We start from the raw sequence: 19,721 nt of genomic DNA on the forward strand, positions 1-19,721 counted from the left end.
TCTCCAATGCTGGGGTGGGAACTGCTCTATCCAAGGCGGAAAACACTTTATCCATGGGACCTGATGGTGTCCCCAGTTGTGTGCTCCATGAACTCAATGAGTAATTACACCCGCAATTAGGGCAGCTGTTTAATCTTAGCCTCACCTCGGGATATGTGCCCAAAGAATGGTGGACCCACTTCACAAAGGAGGTGCCTCCACCAACCCAGGAAACTACCATCCCATCAGCTTGACAAGCCTGTTCTGCTAAGCTATGGAGAGGATCATAATGGGAATTATAAATGAAGACATAGGGGACCTGCAGACATTGGATCCAATCCAGTTTGGCTTTGTCAAGGGCAGATCATGCCTTTTAAACTTGGTTGACTTTTTCAAGACAGTCACCCAGGCCATTGACGTGGGCAAGGCAGTCCACACAGCCTACCTTGACCTGGCAAAGGCTTTCGACACAATACCCCACTCAGGTATCATTGAAAACATCACCAGCTTAATTGTGAACCCATACATCACAGCATGGGTTGCAAACTGGCTAAATGACGGCACACACAGGGTCAAAGTTGCTGGTGCCATGTCACACTCCAGAGCTGTCACAAGTGGTGTCCCACAGGGCTCAGTCCTGGGCCCACATTTGTTCAGCATCTACTTTTCGGAAGTACGAGCAAACACAGGAGGATTATGGCTGACAAAGTTTGAAGATGACTGCAAACTGGGAAGCATAGTTGGAAACCCATCTGACACAGACATCCTTCAGAAGGGTCTCATAGACATGGATAACTGGTGCCAGAGCCATGGCCTTACATTAAACACTAAACAATGCATAGCCATACCCTTCAGGAAGAACAAGGTTACCACTAGTTCCCATCTAGGTGGCAATCCTCTACGCACAGAGGAGGTTATCAGGGACCTGGGCACCCAGGTTGACAGTAACCTTTTGTTTAACACTCACATTGCCAGGGTAGTTTGGAAAACCTTCTACATTGGCCACCTCATCATGCAGGGATTCACATCTAGATCAAGGGAGGTCATTGTTCCCCTGTACTCATCACTCATCAGACCAATGATTGCATACAATGCCCCATTCAGAATGTATCTGGCCCAACACCTGCGGCAATTGGATGGGCCCACAAATTCCTCAACAGGAGGTGAAAGGGTCTCAAACATATTTCTTATGCTGCCCGACTGAAAGAATTCCAGCTGTATTCAGTCGCTTACCGTCTGCTCAGAGGTGACCTGTGCCTGACATACAAGGCTATGTCCATCCCAGAATTAATGAACATGCTTCACCTTAAGACATCTACATCCATCAGAACTACAAGGGCAGGAGACTTAAACCTCAACACAGATATTAATAGGATGTGCTGGAGGGACAGATTCATCACCCAGAGAGTCCCTATGCTGTGGAACAACATCCTGGTACATGTGAGGCTGAGCACCTCACTGGCTTTGTTCGAGTGAGATCTTGACCAATGGATGGGAGATTGCAGGTATACCCCAGGGATAACCTCAGTATCACTGCTTGACAGAGGCACAGCAAAATAATGGGCATATTATCCATCAAATTGAAGGGGTGGCAGAAGCCACAAAACTCTGGGCTAGGCTTATAAATGCCCTAGGGCAGATAGCCTAGTATGAACCTATGAACCTCTGAACATAGGCCTGGGGCAGTTCCTGCTATTAGGACAGTGGTCTGCAGCAAGCTATATAGTAGTAGTCAGTTTTAGCCATTGGTTTTTGACCATGGCTATTCCATGTTGCTTCTTGTTGTGGTACAAACATGGGTGTGTGGTTATCCATGCCATTTATTGCTAGTCACCCTCATTTTATCTTGTTCCATGTTTTTGCACATGTACATCACTGTATGAGGTGTGACCTGGTAGTGTCAGGGTGCTGATGTGGGCTTTGACCCTGTTTTCTATTACAGCACTGATATCTACATTCTCTATACTGTGTGTGTTTACACTGCACATCTTGATGTTTATACTTCTGGCATTGGGTAGCATTACATCTAGGTTCCTATCCCTTGTGGTACCCATGAGGTGGGTTTGTGTTTTTGTGGTTTATGATTGTTGAGGGTGGATGTTAGTTGGGGTCCTCAGGTGTGCATATGGTACATGATATTACATTACTTAACACATGGCATTCATGCCTCAGGTGGTGCTGCAGGGCCGCCTCTGTCGGATGCACATACTACACTCCCTGTACATGTTTGGAAGCAGGTTGTGTCATGTTAGGCATCCCTGTTGCTGTATGAGTGAGTCAGAGTGGGTATCAGTCCCAGTGTTCCTACTGACCAAGTGTATGTGCTATGCGTTGCCTCTTTGCCAAGGCCAGGGCATACTGGGCATGCCTCCTTGTGCCTACTGGGACAAGGACAGGTTGTTCCTCCTCCGAGTCACGCCCTGCCTGTCGTGGCCTTCGCAAAGGTGGGCGAAGTTTGGCCCAGCCCTGTGCTGGTCCTGCTGCAGCTGTTTCCAGGATCATATTATGTAGCATAGCACATATCATGATCATTTGGGTACATGTAGTTGGTGTGTACTGCAAGGCTCCACCAGATGTGTCCAGACACCGGAACCGTGACTTGAGCAGCCCAAACACACGCTCTATGACATTACGTGTTTGTGCGTGTGCCTCATTATGGCGTTCCTGTTCAGGTGTGTGTGCATTTCTGATGGGTGTCATCAGCCACGGCTCAAGTGCATAACCTGCATTCCCCACTAGGTGTCCGTGTGGGAAGTCCCCATTGGCAAATGATTGGTACAGCTGCGTCAGATGCCAGATATGGGAATCGTGGTAGCTCCCAGGGCAGCCAGCACACACATTCATTATTATGCCCTGGGCATCACACACGACCTGGCAGTTGATGGAGGGGTATCCCTTGCGGTTAATGTAGGCTCTACCCGCTCACCAGCTGGTGCTTTGATGCGTATGCGTGCAGTCTATTGCACCCAGCACCTCAGGGTATCCCGCTATTTGCTGGAAGAGACGCATATTGCTGGCCACAACCTCACGGTCATTAGGGACATATATATGATCACTGACATGTGGTGACATGGCATCCAGGAACTGGTGCAGTACTCTGGAGGCTGATGCCTGTGATATCCCCATCATATCACCAGTTGGTCTCTGGAAGGTACCTGTTGCTAGTATTCTTAGGCCAACACATACCTTGGTTTCCACTGGGATGGGTTCCCCTCTGTTGGTTCTGTGTGTGAGATGTGGCCTGCACAGCTCAACAATCTGCTGCAGATGGTCTCTGTCAACTCTGTAGCGCTCTACTATCTCCAGCTCATGTAACCCATGGTAGGTGACCCTGGGCCTGTATACTCTTCTCCTTCTCCTCACTCTGTTTTGTCTGTCAGCATCTGCATTGTCACCACCCTCAGCAATTCGCCTATGCCTGATTATAATAGCTATGGCAGCCCCTAGCATTTCTGCTCTGAGTTCAGTTTTTTTCAGTTTTCAATTCTGATAGCTTAGTTTCTGGCAGTATCTCTTGTGAGAAACAGCCTGCACTGCTCTTTGCAGTGTTTTAAGTGCTGGGTTGGGCTTCTAGTCTGCTTGTGTAATTGCCTGCTTCTACTTGTTTCCACCAATTAACTCCAGCAGGATCTTCTGGCAGTTTCCTTGTATTTTAGTTGTTTCCTGTTTCCTCTATGTTTCCTGAGGAGGAGCAATGTGCACACCAGCTTAAACATGCTCACAGTCACTTAAACGCGCGCACACATCCCTACACAGTGTTACACGCCAAGACACATCCTTACACGGTGTGAGCTTGGCTGATTCATGTTAAAACACGCGCACACTGCTTTAAACACGTGCACGCTCGCGCAAACCATTGTAAACGGATTGCAACACGCTTCCACATGTTGAACCTGCCTTACACGCGCGCACGCACGTATTTCAAGAAACTTTGAGTGTAGGGATAGCGTATACCCTCAATTTCTTGACTTTCCTAGTGTTCTGTTGGGACACACCTCCCTCACTGATGTCTGTCTGTCATCTGGTACCTTACATTTCCCTCCAATCTGGTACCTTTATTACTATCCCCCCGCCCCATGATGTCACCTACCTCTTACTCTGTTCCTCCCCCTTTTCTAACTCTTACACTACTCAGAAAGTGCTCATTACCTATGTGGCAGTGTGATTCAGTATTGTAACCCTCATTTACACAGGATTGCCTAGTAATGCTTAGTTACATGTCTTACACGGAGCTTCCCCCCCTTGACAACCACTAAACGGAGGCCATATTGTTTTTGGTCTGCAAGTCCCTCCATTGTCATTCCATGTAATACATAAATCCCACAATTGTGGGCTTATAAGCTTCGGTTTTAAGTTTTAGGTAGCGCACCCCGTTTGCACGGGTGTGCGCTGCAGTTAAACCCAGAAATCCCGTGAAAAAAAAAAAAGTTATATAACTTATTTTTGCAAAAGTTTTTCATGCCAATGGCCACATATTTGGCCATTGGCATGCTTAATGAAACATATGCACCCTTTATTTGGAGCTGACATGGCTCCGTTTTTAATTTTGCAGAAATGTACTCAGTTGTCAGCTGAGTACATTTCTGCAGCTAACACGTCCGTTACACGGACTGGTTTCGGCTTCGTGGATCGCTCAAATACCTAATTTGCATATCTTTAAGCTGCAAATGAGGTATTGAGCATTTCCACGCCCAGTCCGTGTAAGAGACGTGTTAACTGTCTCTTACACGGAGATTTGGGCTGTTCCTGAATCGGGAGGCTTACACTGAGGCTTACACTACTCTTGAACTCCGTGTAAGCCTTCCTGAATCTGGCCCAACATCTTTTTCTAGTCCCTCGAATATATGTTCATTCATGGTTTTTAAGTAATAAGTATAACATGTATTTATTCAAGTGATCATTGAATTCAGTTATTTGATTTTATATATTCTTATGCATTTTTTTGCTTCATTTTTTGTTTAAGGTAGTTGAATGAATTAATTGTGAGCAGGTGTTTTTAATTTAGTATTAATTGAGACTAGTATTTGTATAAAAGGAAGTGACGTCAGTGTTTTGTAATAGTCTGAAGAAGTTTAACAGAGTTAAACGAAAAGCACTTTACATCTGGTGTTTATTTTTATTTTTGGCCCAATAAAACGCCGTTTTGTGATAAAACAATTTTTGGTACTTACGTATTATCGCAACCACATTTTCAATGGCAATAGCGGTTGCCTAATGATCCTGAAATATGGTCTTTACTGTTGTACAAATGTGGTATAATGTGTGTCCTTGTAGCATAACAGTTTTTTTCATGTACTGATAAGAAGAACATTTCCAAGAGATAGTGCTCGTGTTTCGTTCTGCACATAACTGACAGCATTTCTGTTATTTGCTGCTGCTGGCCATCTCTTTCTCAGGGCAATGGCAATCAATGATGTCCACGTACTATTATTTCCACTAAAATGGAATACAAAACCAACGAATGAACAAAGCACATCATGACAGCATTAATGAAGTAAATGCTTATTGTAGTACAATGTGTATTTATCACAATATGCCCCTTTCACACAGCCAAACACATCAGTACTTCAGAGTGTAAAGACAACCACGCCATCAGCTGCCAACCACATCCACCCGCAGAATTTCCAATCATTAACATTGCAATGTTTCTTTCCACACCACTTATAACTATGGTTACAAATAAGCAAGTGTAGGTAAAAGCAAATTGTTAGTGTCTGTGTCTTACTTCTGTGAAACGAGAATGGTTAAAAATAAGCAAGTGTAGCTACAATTCATCAGTGTCTGTCTTTTACTTCTGTGAAGAATTCCTTGTACAAATTCAAACTCCTAAAAGCCATGTGAAGATTTTTGTCAGTACTACACATTTACAAAAACAGTTGTAATTGTTTCATCCACTCCTATCTGTGGTATTAAGCACAATTCGCAACTGCAAAAATCTGGTTGCGATAATACGCATGTCAGCCCAATTTTTATCGGTGTTCTTCAGCTTGGTGGCTCCTCGTTTCATTTGTTTGTTGTACCAGTAGTGGTTTGTAATACATTGTATACTACTGGCTTAGCCAAAGCATCAATGTAATCAAAATTACAGCAAGCAACATAGAAATCAACTGAGGAAATGATCATAAATGTATTTTCTAGCGACTCTTACTCACCAGAGTGAATTCTGCAAACTATTCCAGAGATAGATTCATAGGAAAAAGACTGAAACTAGAAAAAGCAAGACAGACAAATTCAGATCCCCAAAACACAGAATGGCACAGAACACCCTTTTACCCATCCTGTCTACACCACTGAAGTCCTAACGCAATAGTATTTCAGAACATGCTGTGGTATCCAGGACTTCTGCCAGACTACAAAGACTGCATAGGAATCAACCTTAAGGCATCAACCTTACCTGCAGTGGGAGAAGCACACCCTGGATGGTACAAGCCACAAAAATGGCAGCCTTTAGGACAGTATACACAGGAGGGATGGTCCAAGTGCCCTTATCATTCTGCTGATTCAGTACATTTTAGGGGAAGGCAGAAGTGCTGCTGACCAGTTCGTAAATGTCTGCATAATGGGTCATCACAATCTGGAATTTAACATGCCAGATGTGCTGCTGGATGTTATGCAACCACCCCTGCTGTGGCCTCTGAAGAAAATATCTTCCTTATCTATGGATGTAGGTGGAAAAGGTGTTGTTAATATCCATTTCCTGATTTTTAAGTTCTTCCCATGTTCAAACTTGCGTCTGGGATCACCAAAGGACCCTCTTTCAAACTCCTTGTTAGTGACCCTCCAATGTTGCCATCATACAAAAGATAAGTTACTAGTTTTTTGGTTGGCTGAACTGAAGACCTGGCACTGATAACACTCCTTCATATTATGCACTACTTCTTGCCAAAAAGAAAATTCCAGTACCGATCCTAGTGATCTAACAATTTGAGAAATATCTCCAGGGCCTATTTCATCAGCATCAAATGCAGAAAATTTCGTCGGTAGTATGTTATGACACTGAGATCTGAAATGTGCAATGGACAGAAAAGAAATGGAGAGCACATGAGCTTTACATGTCTTCCTAGCCTGAAATGTGATATCCAGATGTGCATGGGTTGGAGTCATATGCACATGTGCATGGTTGTTTGTGCATGTACACACATACATGCAACTGTGCATGCGTACACACACACAAATGAAGCTGAGGAGTACAATAATTTTGTGATAAGACTGGAATCTCACAAGAACAAATCCCAAAGGATTCTAATGTTTGTTGTTTTGCTGTCCAGAAAGGATCTGGGGTTATATAAGTAGCAATGGCATCTAACTGCATCTTAAAGATCATGTTTAAAGGAGCAAAACAAACTTTTTTTCATACAGAAGTGTTCTCATGCATCTTTATGCATGTGAACACTTTTTTGTAAGAAAAGTGTGTTATACAACCTTTAAAAATATAAAGTTTAAAATTGCTTCCGAACACACAAGACAAAATGTACCAACACGTGTTTATGACATGAATATTTATGGGCAGGCAGACAGTACTTGCATCATTTTAGGTTCCAGCTCTAATATGCTGGATTAGTGTAGGTGGATAATTGTGAAAGTAACAAACGCTGCCTGCCACCCATTAATTTTCATGCCATAAACACTGCTTGGTACATTTTGTCTTCTGAGTTCGGAAGCAGAATTCAAAAATGTTTTATTTGTAATTAGGTGCAAAATGACCTTTTGTTTTTGGTATTAAAAAAAAAGTGTTCACATGTATAATGATGCATGCAAACACCTTTTTTATACAAAAACAAAAGGTCGTTTTACACCTTTAGACATGATCTTTAAGGGGGTGTTGTACTGATGAAGTGAACATGCTACAAATGACAAATTTAAAATGATGTCTCTTCTACCACTCTCAATGCTAATATTGCTCTGTTGAGCGCCTAGGCAAAAGTAAATGTTTACATAGCATCAATCAGAAAAAGACAAGGGAAATGTATATCTATATGTAAACAAATTCCATTCCAGCATCTTTATACATATACAAACATTTAACAAAGAAAAAAAAATCATACACATTCTCCAATATTTATTCCATCCCACTGCAGAGGACAGTCTTCTGTGAACAGTGCTCCTTCAAATCATATAACATATGGAACTGTGGCAAATGCCGGAGCTTATGAGTCTGATGATGGGTTAAGAAACAAGAGTCAGCTGTACAACATTAAGAGAAGCATAACCACTCCAGTGGGATCTGCAGAGAAAAAAGCTTTCTTGGGGAGAAACTGGACACATTCTGTATGCTCCAAGTCTGCAAAACTAGCATTCTTTAGAAAAGACTCCAATGGAAGGTCAACAAAGTGGTCTTTGCCTTTCTTTCTCAGGTAATCACGGAGTATTTTATGAGAAAAGAAGGTCAGTTCATGGAAGACATCATCATCTTAAAGGTCCCTCCAAAGCACGAGAATCATCTAGGCAGAATTATCTGAAAAGGATAGCTTGGATTCCCAGATCACTTCAGATTACTGTAACAAGAAGGAACCATAAAAGATAGTAGAAGGTTTGTGCCATCTAGCTCCCAAGATCCAGACTGCCAGATGCCAAGTGGTACTGGGTAAATAACCACAGCATGGGGAAAAACATGGTGGAGAAGGCCTGGGAAACAAAAACTAGTACTTTTTCTAGTTCTGGTACCAAATGATGATGCTGAACAGTACTCTCTGAAACTCGTTCAGTCGTCTCACACCAGACATTAAAGCCACTTCACAGGCCTAATGATACATTAGACAAAAGCAGACCATGACCGCCATTTTGCTTGTGGTCAACCCTTGCAGATGAGCTAATCTCATTTCAAAGATAACTGAAGGTAGCAGACTTTCTTCTCTACAAATCATGATCAACCTCAGTCATGTGTCCTGGGAACTCAAGAGCACAGTCAGCATGAAACACCTTAGGATCCAAGGAGCAGAGCGGCAATACTGGCCCAAGTATTGTTCCTAAGAACAGGTGCAGGGATGCCCAGTCATGAGGTCTACAGACAAGATGGGAAATACACTCTGTGTTCTTGCTGGAGGAGAAGATCACAACATGCAAAGTTTCAGAGGCCACCAGTGCTGCCGTGAACTTTCTGAGTAAGAATAAATTTGGCTGTAACCAGGCATAATGCTCCTTTACATCCTTCTCTTTTTCCATGTCTGTATAGCCCTCCTGAGATAACCCCCTCAATCAGGGCCATGTGCCAGGCTTCCATCTCTGCCACCAGCTTGCAAATACTCAGATAAGCATCTAGCTTCTCAAGACAGTCCTGTTCAAGCTGTTTTGTTGAACAAGTGGCACTTTCTGTATCTTCAACATGCTGCTCCTGCCTTATGTCAGAGAAATAGCTTTTACAATGGACTTAGACCTTAGTGTAGGGATTCATATGCATTGAACAAAGAACCTTTCCAACTAGGTACATCAGGATAGAATCCAACCTGCATGAGTGGCCAAGAAGAACTAGAGATGCTGCAACTAGGCATGGCCTCTTCAAATGCAGCAAATATGCCTTTGCTTGTCTAGGATGGGTGGCATGCCTGGTAGCTTGAGATCAAAAAGGGTTACACTGGGAAGGCACTAGAATAAGAACCTCCAGCAATTATTCCACTGCTGAGGCCCCCTTGAAAAACATTCTAGATTACTGCTTTGAGAGAGTGACTATGTGTGTGCTGGCCAGTATGGGAGTAAGCAACTATTAAATGTTTTATATAGGTAGTACATCTTAACTCTGCTCCACTAAGCTAATTTTGTTTTCTTACCTCACACCAAAGGCTGTTCTGCGTATCATACTTGTAGCTCTCTATAGCGGGATTACTTTCCAGAACAGTCTTCACTCTTGCCTCATCCAGAAGACTGTAGTTCTGCTGGTGCTGTTTCTTCTTCCTCTCCCTCTCACTTGTGCTGTAGAAAAGGGATGTCTCCGGACTATCATCATCAGCAGGCTGACTGTGTTCTTTAAGCAGTGACTCATCAGTTTCAGGGGAGACTGTTTCAGCAAATGACTTGGCAGTCTTCTGTTTTTCTTCATCATCATCATCACGTTCCACAACTTCCTCCTCTTCACTCTCATAATCAACCTTCAAAATACATACAAAAAATGTGAAAAATAGAGAATGCTCAACTACAGCCAGCACATGTAACAAAAAACAATAATCAATGTGAGACTCTACACAATAAACGCAGCTGCAGACTCTAAATAAATTGAAGTACAGCTCAGTAAGATATACACAAACTCAACCCAGATTAACTGTGCTCTCCTATTTTTCTTTTATAAAAAAATCCCAATTAAATCATTCTAATCAAAATAAAGTACACTAAAAATCATCACTTATTTATTTTTTATTGCTTAAGTTAGGTAGTCCAAACTGATGAATATTTTTAACCATGATTTGTTACATTAATCACAAAAACATAAACAGCATACTAAAATAACATGCACGAGCTACAAGCACATAAATATTACAAGGGTACAATCAGACAAAGAAACAGTAGCACGTTAGACGTTACACTGCAAAACTAGTTATCTACACAAGTCAAGAAAAGGATGTTCATGGTTTACTTATATGGAGAGCATTACTGGGTTTATTAGTTTCCAGAAGCATCTGCAGTTAGCTTCTTTGAAAATGTATGGTTTTAAGTAAGATGTGAATACCACATTTTGATGAGCTTCTGATCTCAAGTAGTTGACTTTCAAATTGGTGAAGCACGAACAAAAATGTTTTGTTACTTCCTTCTACTGCACTGGAGACAAGGCAAGTGTATTTGGGAAGGAAGCTGAGAATTTTAAGTGTGAACAGCAGTTAACATTACCGTAAACTACTTAAAGATGGACAATGTTTCTCAACAGCAGCTCAAATACAAGTGAACACATCATAAGACAAACTCCTTGGAATACATGGAGCCATTCTGCTTGACTCAGAGAAAGGCACGAGTATGCCCTACTAGGGGGACTGATCACAGGTCTACAGATCTTGCTCATCTCTACTTGCATATGTAGCTAGATCTGTGGCACACAGGAATAAAGCACAAGCTACAGATCCTCCCAACCCAAGTTTGGCTAGTTGTTCAGGAGCTGGACGAGCTGGGTGGGGAGGGAAGCAGTGACTGGCTAACACGACTGTGTGGACAGGGAATGCTGACTGGGTTGGCTTCTTCTCCACAGGCAAATGGAGGCTTACCAGTGATGACGATGCAGCCATTAACATTGGAAAATGTGCATGGCTTAAACTGGTGATGGTAGCCCTCATGAAATATGTGGGTAGACATGTGTGTGCGTGCACCACACACACACATTTTGTGTGTGTGTGTGTGTGTGTGTGTGTGTGTATATACATATATATATATATATATATATATATATATATATACATATACATATACAAAGACATGCGTCTGGAGCATTTCTCCCCGGGCCTCTGCTGAAAATTTGCTCATTCCAAGTTGGACTTTCCCAATAAACAGATGTTAAATAAAAATAAAATAAATATATGGATACACACACACACACACACACACACACACACACACACACACACACACACACACACACACACACACACACACACACACACACAAAAGAGAGGCATAGTACATCCTATGATCATGCAAACTGTCAGGCAGCAAATATGTAGTTAGGGCTTAAAGTAAAATACCTTCTCTGCTCCTAGTTTGAAACAATTTCAGGCATAAACAAAAATTGCTGGTGGAATAACGGCACCTCATTTTATCCAAGACTGAGGTATTGCTTTCAGAGAGTGAGTGAGCTAAGCCAAGTTTCTGCAGGTGTATCCAATTTTTGAGGTAGACAGATTTCCTTTTTATACTACTGTCTTTCGGCTTTTCCCGGTTAGGGGTCGCCACAGTGGAACTCCGGTCCACTAATGATTGGCAGTAGATTTTTACGTGCTGGCTTGCCAGGCCTAACGCACAACCTTCAACGAAGGAATTCCCATTCATGTATGTCGACACACAGAAGACGCTCTAACTGAGAATCGAACGTGCAACGTCTAACTGTGAGGCAACAACGCTACCGCAGCACCACCACCGCAGCCTTTTTATACTACAAGTATTAAATAAAGCTGTTTTTACTATTTTACTTGAGGGAGAAACATGGGGTGTTAAGGGTAATAAAATCTATTTGAAAAAAAAAAAACATACAGAAGGTTAAGAAATGGAATGCAGAGTTCAGCATAATTTTTTTTAGATATATACCAATGCTTAAAGAGGCTGCTATCTCAGGTATTCATCTTGGCTGTACGAACCAGTATGTGCAGGGTGAGGAATGAGGAAAGCCAGCAGTTACAAACTGACAGATGCAACTGCTGTGGCTTATATATCGGGGTCGTGTATTTGATCAATTTTACCATTGTTGAGCATAATGGGAATAAGTACATGAAAATAGTAACTAGTGGTTGTCATTAATGTACAGATGCCAGTAAGAGAATAACATGTCATCAATGTCATTGCCTCTAGTATGGTATTCCTTACTCAACTATTAACAGAAAAAAGCATAGAAGTGGAAAAATTATAGAGTTTGCAGTTACCTAGATCTAGCTTATCTGAAACAATCTGGTGTTGGTTTGTGATTCATTGTGCAACTGCATATAAGAGAATATTTATTTTGATTTACATTTTTATTTTACATCTGATTTTCACTGTTTGTAGGAAGGTGGGTATAGCTTATACAGAGGAAGATTTACTTTGATTTTTTTTTTTTAATTTTATTTTTTTAACCTCCGATTTTTTTTCCCCGTTTGCTGTTTGAAAGGGACAGATTGTAAACAGGCAAACTCTAGCAATCCTAACTGCTTGAAAAGAGAATATCTACTTATTTAAATTTATATATTATTTCTTCACTCTGAATTTTTACTGCTATAATGAGGTGTGACTACAAGCAATGGTGATGTAAAGGAAATCCAGCATTTTAGTGTGACAGGCACAAACAGTACAGCAGGTCAGAGGAACGTCTTTATGAACTACTTCTCCTTGTTCAATGTTAACTCGGTGTACTTAATTTAGTATCGAGTTTCATATTGCTGTATGATTTCCTCATACAATTTGACTTAAATTACTGTTTTAATTTCTTTGAATTATGTGGTAATTGATTTTCATTATTCTTTTGTATTAAAATTCTTTATTCTTTGTAGTTGAAAATGGATTCCTTAAAGTGAGTACAACATTATTTGCTAAAACACAAGTATCTTGTACAGTGTAGTACATGCAATGGATATACAAAGGTGACACCCGATAACGCTGGAGGCCCCCGTTCTTCATGCCAAAAGCTGGATGATTTGCTTATGCAGTAGTAATAAATCTAGATTTACTGATAACAATTGCACTTGTGCAACTGGCACAGCTTAGAAAACTGTTGTTACCTATACTAATGACTGGGCGGATTAGATAAACAGCATCAGGCAAAGTGCAAACAGAATACATTTATGAAATGAAGTGTCCACTGTCAGTAAAGATCACTCTGACAATTTTGGAATTCAGGAAACAAGTACTCAGCAATCTGAGGATTCAGAGCATGTTGAAGAGAAGGAAGACATTCACAATAAATAACCAGGAAGAAAAAGAAATTGATTAATATCTAGAATGCAAAGAGAACATATGCTAAAAGGACACTGCTTTGTTAAGAAACACACAGTGTACAGGAAATGATAACATTGTTCAATCAGAAAATGTTCACTTGACAGGAAATGGCACCATTTTTCACAACAAAGAACACAGGAAAAAAGACAAAGGGCAGGCAAAAAGGAAAAAAAATCAAAACTGAATGTGGAAGGATTGAAGAACATTACTGTAAGAAAAAAAAAGGAGAAAGGCAGACAGACAACAAGGCTAAAGCTGTGGAAGTACAGACAGCTGGATGAGAACTGTATGCTTGCAAATGAAATAAGCAATGACAAAATGAAACAAGAATAATTATGATAAAGATAATTTATTTTTAACAGCTGATAAAGCAGATGTCACTGAATCATAAGTGGGAGAGATTCTTCAGATCTGGTCAGAAATGATATAATAGTAACTGGAGACTCAATTATTAGAGGAACTGATACTTGTGCAGAGAAGATAAGATCAAAAATACTGGATGCGAGCTGGGCCTTAGACTGCCTTAATGTAAGGAGCTATGGAGCTGTTTTTATTCATTTTGGTATAAATGAACCCCTCATCAAGGACATTCTGACTGTTATTAGGGAACTTACAAACTTCTTAAATAGTACAGCTTGTGCAGGTGCTAGGATATATTTTTCACAAATCACATATTGAAAGGATGGTCAGGTCAGTGTGAACGAAAACATTTTGGGGTAAGTACCCAAATGGCCCATTTTAAAAACTGGGCATGTGTAGAGCATCCAAGACATTTGGGCACACGTATTTAGATAGGATGGTGTGTATTTGTCAAGACAAGGGAAGAGAATTTTACAGCACATATAAATATTTTGTTCAACACTCGTTTTGTCCATGTTTTTAGCAGAAAAGTTAACTGTTGCATTTTGTTTTTCAGTTTGGTCTGGGACCTTAGTCTTGTAATTTCATTTACAGTTGTGTGAAGATTATGAATTGTTGCAAGATTTTACCATTGTTTATACATTCTACTGCACTTCTATTTCAATAATTAGAATTACATGTAAAGGCAGTTTTTTTTGTATTTTGCACCCAGTCTGTGACCTCAACCAATCTTGCAGCTTCTTTCACAGTTTTGGCAGGACTGTGATCTACTGCCAGACTTCAGGCTCATTTAGTCATGTATTACATTGCTACGGGTAAAGTTCTGCAAAGTCTGGTATCATAGTCTGTGGTGGGATTGCAGTAGTGGCAGTATTGTGAATTCTGCTCCAGGATGTGGGCTTCAGCACTTTTTATAACTCGGTATACCTGCTTAAAATTGCATTCCAGAGCCTTTCTGTTTACCTTGCTACTGTTATTTCCCCCACTTGAGTCTGCTGCACCCCCCACTGAGGCATTAAACTAAAAGTTTTTGAAATTCTAACCATAGGACTAGTTAAAGTAAACTTTATTGTTGATCAGCTGTACACAGCAGTGCAAGCTGAACAAAATTATGAGCTTTGGTCCCCATGCAAGACATAACAATTAAACACATAGTATGAATGACAGACTAATGCACATACAGTAATAATTAAAATATTAAAAACACAATAAATTACCACAACTGGACAGGAAGAGAGACAATATTATACTAGTAGGTATTGCAAGACTATGACTTCACATTGTGATTGCTTAGAATATTGCACTTCATCAGTTGTAGTATGATATATTCTGATGTTCATATTGCACATGTATGGAGTGGTGACTCACTCATAACTATTGCACATTCAAGAAGTAATAGCATAAGAAATATGGCAAACTGTACCAGTTATTGAAGCAATTTGCCAGAGTTATTACTATAGATGATACGTCACAGCAAATGGCACATTGATCTGATTAATCATTGTCATGCTTGGCATTCAAGTTCAACAGCCTTATGGATAGAGGAAAGAAGCTCCTGTTCAGTCTAGATGTTTTGCAGTGTAAGCTGCGATACCACCTGCCCGAGGAAAGGCGGAAGTACATGCCATGGACAAGGTGAGTGGGATCGTCGATTATCTTCCTAGCCCTTCCCACACACAGACTCTGATGCAGATCATCCATGAATGGGGAGCGAGGAACCAATTACTTTTTCCATTGTCCTCACTACCCTCAGGAGAGCCTTGCAGTTAGATGCTTTGCAGTTACCATACCAAGCTATGATGTTGTTTGTGAAGATGCTGTCGATGGTCCCCCTGCAGAAGGCTTTGAGGATGGACTGAGTAAGGTTTGCCTTCCTCAGTTTCTGTAGGAAGTGCAGAAGTTGTTGTGGTGTCTTCACTACATGGCTAATATGAGTTGACCAGGATAGGTCATTTGAGATGTGCACCCCAGGAACTTGGTGTTTTTGACTCTTTCCACTGCCACCCCCTTAATTTCCAAAGGTTGATGTTATCTCCTGAGTCCTCCTGGAGTCCACTATTAGTTCGCTGATCTTGCTTACATTAAGGCCAGATTGCTACTGTTGCACCAGCCTTTCAGATGCTCCACTTCATCCCTATAGGCTGTGTCCTCACCATTTCTGACGAGACCTAAGACAGTGGTATCATCCACAAACTTGATGATTCTGCTGGATTCATCATGTTTGGCCATGCAGTTGTGTGTCAACAAGGTGAACAACAAAGGACTCAGGACACAGCTGCTTGGGACACCCATGCTCAATGCAATACTGATTGAAGTGTTATTTCCCACACATACTTTTTGTGGTCTGTTGATGAGAAAATCCAGTACCCAGTTACATAAGGGGATGTTGATACCCAGCTGGTCAGCTTCGACATCAGATTCTGGGTTAATGACAGTGTTAAAGGCAGAACTAAAATCGATGAACAGCATTCTGACACAGCAATTCTTGTTCTCTAGATGTGTCAAGGATTCACGAAGTACTACAGCTACTGCATCAGCCATGCAGCGGTTACATCTATAAGTAAACTGTAATGTATCCAGTGTTGCAGGTAGGCTTGAAGAGACAAGGTTCTTGATCAACCTCTCAAAACACTTCATTACTGTTGCTGTAAGAGCAACTGGCCAATAATCATTTAGGCTTGTTGGCTGGGATTTCTTGGGTAAAGGAATGATTGTTGTATTTTTGAAGCAACTGGGTACAATGGCTAGTTGCAGGGATGTGCTGTGGACAGTTGGGTAGCACAGTCTCTTAGAACCCTTCCCATAATATTATCAGGACCAACTGCTTTTCTTGGGTTTACTCACCTCAGTGTCTTCAGAACATCAGATGTTCTTAGACATAGCACCTCCTCGCCCTGTTCGACAGGGAGCTTATTTGGCACAGTGTTGTTGTCCATATCAAATCTGCTGAAGTACGTATTTAGTTTGTTCAGAAATTCTGTGTTGTCATCACATGGGGAGGATGCAGGCCTGTATTCAGTTATGGCTTGCATGCCTTGCCAGAGACGTTTGGAATCCCTTTAGTCAGAGAAGTGTCTCTTAATTTTATGTCTGTAGGTCTTCTTAGCCTCCTTTATACCTCTATTTAGATTTGCTCTGGCCTTTCTTAGGACATCATTGTTTTTTTTATTTAAATACAGCATTCTGTGCCTTTAGGAGCCCATATACTTCACCAGATAGCCAGGGTTTGATTAGCACAAATGGTGATACATCTAAGGACTATTACATCAACACATTTTGAAATGTAGGCCATTACAGATTCCATATACTCCTCCAGGTCAATATGGTGGTTCTTTACAGCTGCCTCCCTAAACATCGACCAGTTCGTACATTCAAAGCAGTCCTGTTGTGCGAAGACTACTCCCTCAGGCCATATCCTTACTTGTTTGGTTGTAGGTCTGCCTCTTTTCAGCAGTGGTGTTTGTATGCAGGAAGCAGCATGATGGCCAGATGGTCCGAGCTGCCCAGATGTGGATAAGGTACTGCTTTGTAGGTCAGTTTTACATTTGCGTACACCTTATCCAGAGTGTTCTCCCCTCTTGTTGCAGAGTTCACATGTTGATGGCAATGTGGTAATATGGATTAAAAGTCAGTATGATTGAAATCACCTCCAATTATATGGGCAAACTCAGGGTTCTTATTCTGAAGGTCATTTATTGACAGATAAATAATGTTCAATGCCACATTCGTATTAGCACTAGGATGTAAACAACTGTTATGCTCACGCCATTGAATTCCCTAGGCAAGTAGAAGGGTCTGCATTTTAGTAACATGAACTCAATATTCTCTGAGCAGTGGACAGGCGATTATTTCAGTTTGTACACCAGCTGTTGTTGATATACACACAAAAATCCCCTCTACAAGACTTACCACACAGAGACTGATTTCTGTCAGCATGAAATAATGAAATCCCCCCCCCCCACACACACACACACACATATATTGTACTATCATTTATGCTGAAGTTCAGCCAAGTTTCAGTGAATACAAGAAACAACTCTTTCTCACCTTAGATTGTGTGGAAAGATCCATTTTTAAGTAGTCCATCTTGCTCTCCAGTGAGGGTACATTTGCCAGCAGCATGGAAGAAAGTGCAGGCCTGTGCAGATTTTTTTTTTCATTCTGGCCTTAATTCTTGCTCTAGAGCCTCTCTTTCTTGATCTTTCACATCTTTTCCTTTTAATATGCTTCCCGTGTCTGATTGTCAATTGGTTAGACAGGTTTCTGCAGTTTTTACCATGTTCCAGTACAATTCCAATCTGCAGAAGTTCCTGGAGAGTTTACATGCCTCTCTGCTAGCAGTTCATCAAGCATGAAGCATAGCGAGATATGAGATCAGATTTCCAGAAGATTCTCAGCATTGTAGTTAATCATACCATCATTTATTGCCCTTAAGTATGTTTTTTTTTTCTTTCTGTTGCTTCTGATGAAAAATAAAATAAATAGTGCACTCTTCTGTAGCAATCCAAAGCAGCTGCTGCCACACAGGGTGTCAACATTTTTTTTATTAGAAACTAGACCAGAACTTACCAGACTAGACCTTTACTAAATTTTAAATTAAATTAGAAATTTACTAGTCTATAACTTCAGTTTGAATTTTTCTCCAAAAGACTAGAGCTCCAGTTTGAAATTTTCCCCAGCCCTTCAACCAGAGCTCCAGTTTGAATTTTTCCCCAGCCCTTCAACCATTCTCTTGTGGTTTCAAAAGGCTGTGTCTCTGGCTTCTACCCATTATGGTAACCTGACTCCCAAAGTCCCTCCCTTCCCTCTTTCATTACTACCGTCTGTTGTGTAACCTATTTAAGTACTTTCCAACCCCCTGTTTTCCATATATCCATAATAATAGGCACCCATCCAGGAAACTAGTATTGCATTTGAGTAAACCTCCCTTCCTGCAAATTTTCCCACAGATCCTGTCTGCTTAGTGCCCCCGCCACAATCTGAGGGGTCCTGCTCCATCCTTGGCAGATAAGAAATTTATTTTACAGGTTAGCACTTCAGCTAATGGTTTAGAGTGCTTCTAAAGAACAACAACGGGATATTCAAGCAGATTGCTCAACCTGCTGTCTCTTTTAGTCCCTGTTAGTTGATACAGCCTCAAAAAATCAGAATCGCAGCTTTAAAAAGTAATCCACTCAACTGTTTTACCTCTTAGGCTTGCTACCTTTCTGTACTGTTTACTTTCACTTTGAAAACCAAGTTCAAAATCCTCTAGCTGGCTCTTAAATGATGATGTCACATCTGCCAGAGCTCTTGCTGTAGTTACAGGGACGTTTCCTCCCCCAAAGTGACATAAGTACCGTCTGATTTGCATGCTCAGCAGAAGAGCCAGTGAACCTCCCACACTGTGATGTCAGAGCTGTCTTGCCCAGCCCACTCTTAACCTAATAAAAACTAGCTGATGCTATGTGGAACTACTTTTTATTGTAAGTGTATCCTGTCGAGTGCATTCCTTGAAGGGACTTCTGGAAAGTTTGGATTGCCTGCATCTTCTCCTGCATTTTTGTACTTCATTGGTAAGGTAAGTCTTAAGAGGCCCTATTTGTATGCATTCCTAGCCATGAAATTTAGGGATCCAGAGTTTCTCAGTGCATAGTGATATAGTTTATGCTTTCTGTTTGTGAGGGTACCTACCATGTGCTTCAATATTATATGCTGCTGCAGACTTTTTATAGCTTAGCCTAGTTCTTTTGTGTTTGTTTGCTGCTGCTGGGTTATATTGATCATTACTGATTACTGCTGCTGCT

The 19,721-nt window shown here is 41.2% G+C and overlaps 1 protein-coding gene across 1 annotated transcript in view; it reads right to left on the minus strand.

Annotated features, from left to right (window-relative positions):
* The window catches only part of POLR1A (RNA polymerase I subunit A), a 2,269,619-nt gene that overhangs the window by 303,972 nt on the left and 1,945,926 nt on the right, over positions 1-19,721 (minus strand). Inside the window, exon 30 of the mRNA XM_044062330.1 lies at positions 9,744-10,061. Coding sequence (XP_043918265.1) covers positions 9,744-10,061 — 318 coding nt within the window. The remainder of the gene's footprint in view (positions 1-9,743; positions 10,062-19,721) is intronic.

The sequence above is a fragment of the Protopterus annectens genome, chromosome 2.part1, assembly GCF_019279795.1.
Source record: "Protopterus annectens isolate FY-2018-M chromosome 2.part1, PAN1.0, whole genome shotgun sequence".
In the NCBI taxonomy this organism is placed as follows: Eukaryota; Metazoa; Chordata; order Ceratodontiformes; family Protopteridae; genus Protopterus; species Protopterus annectens.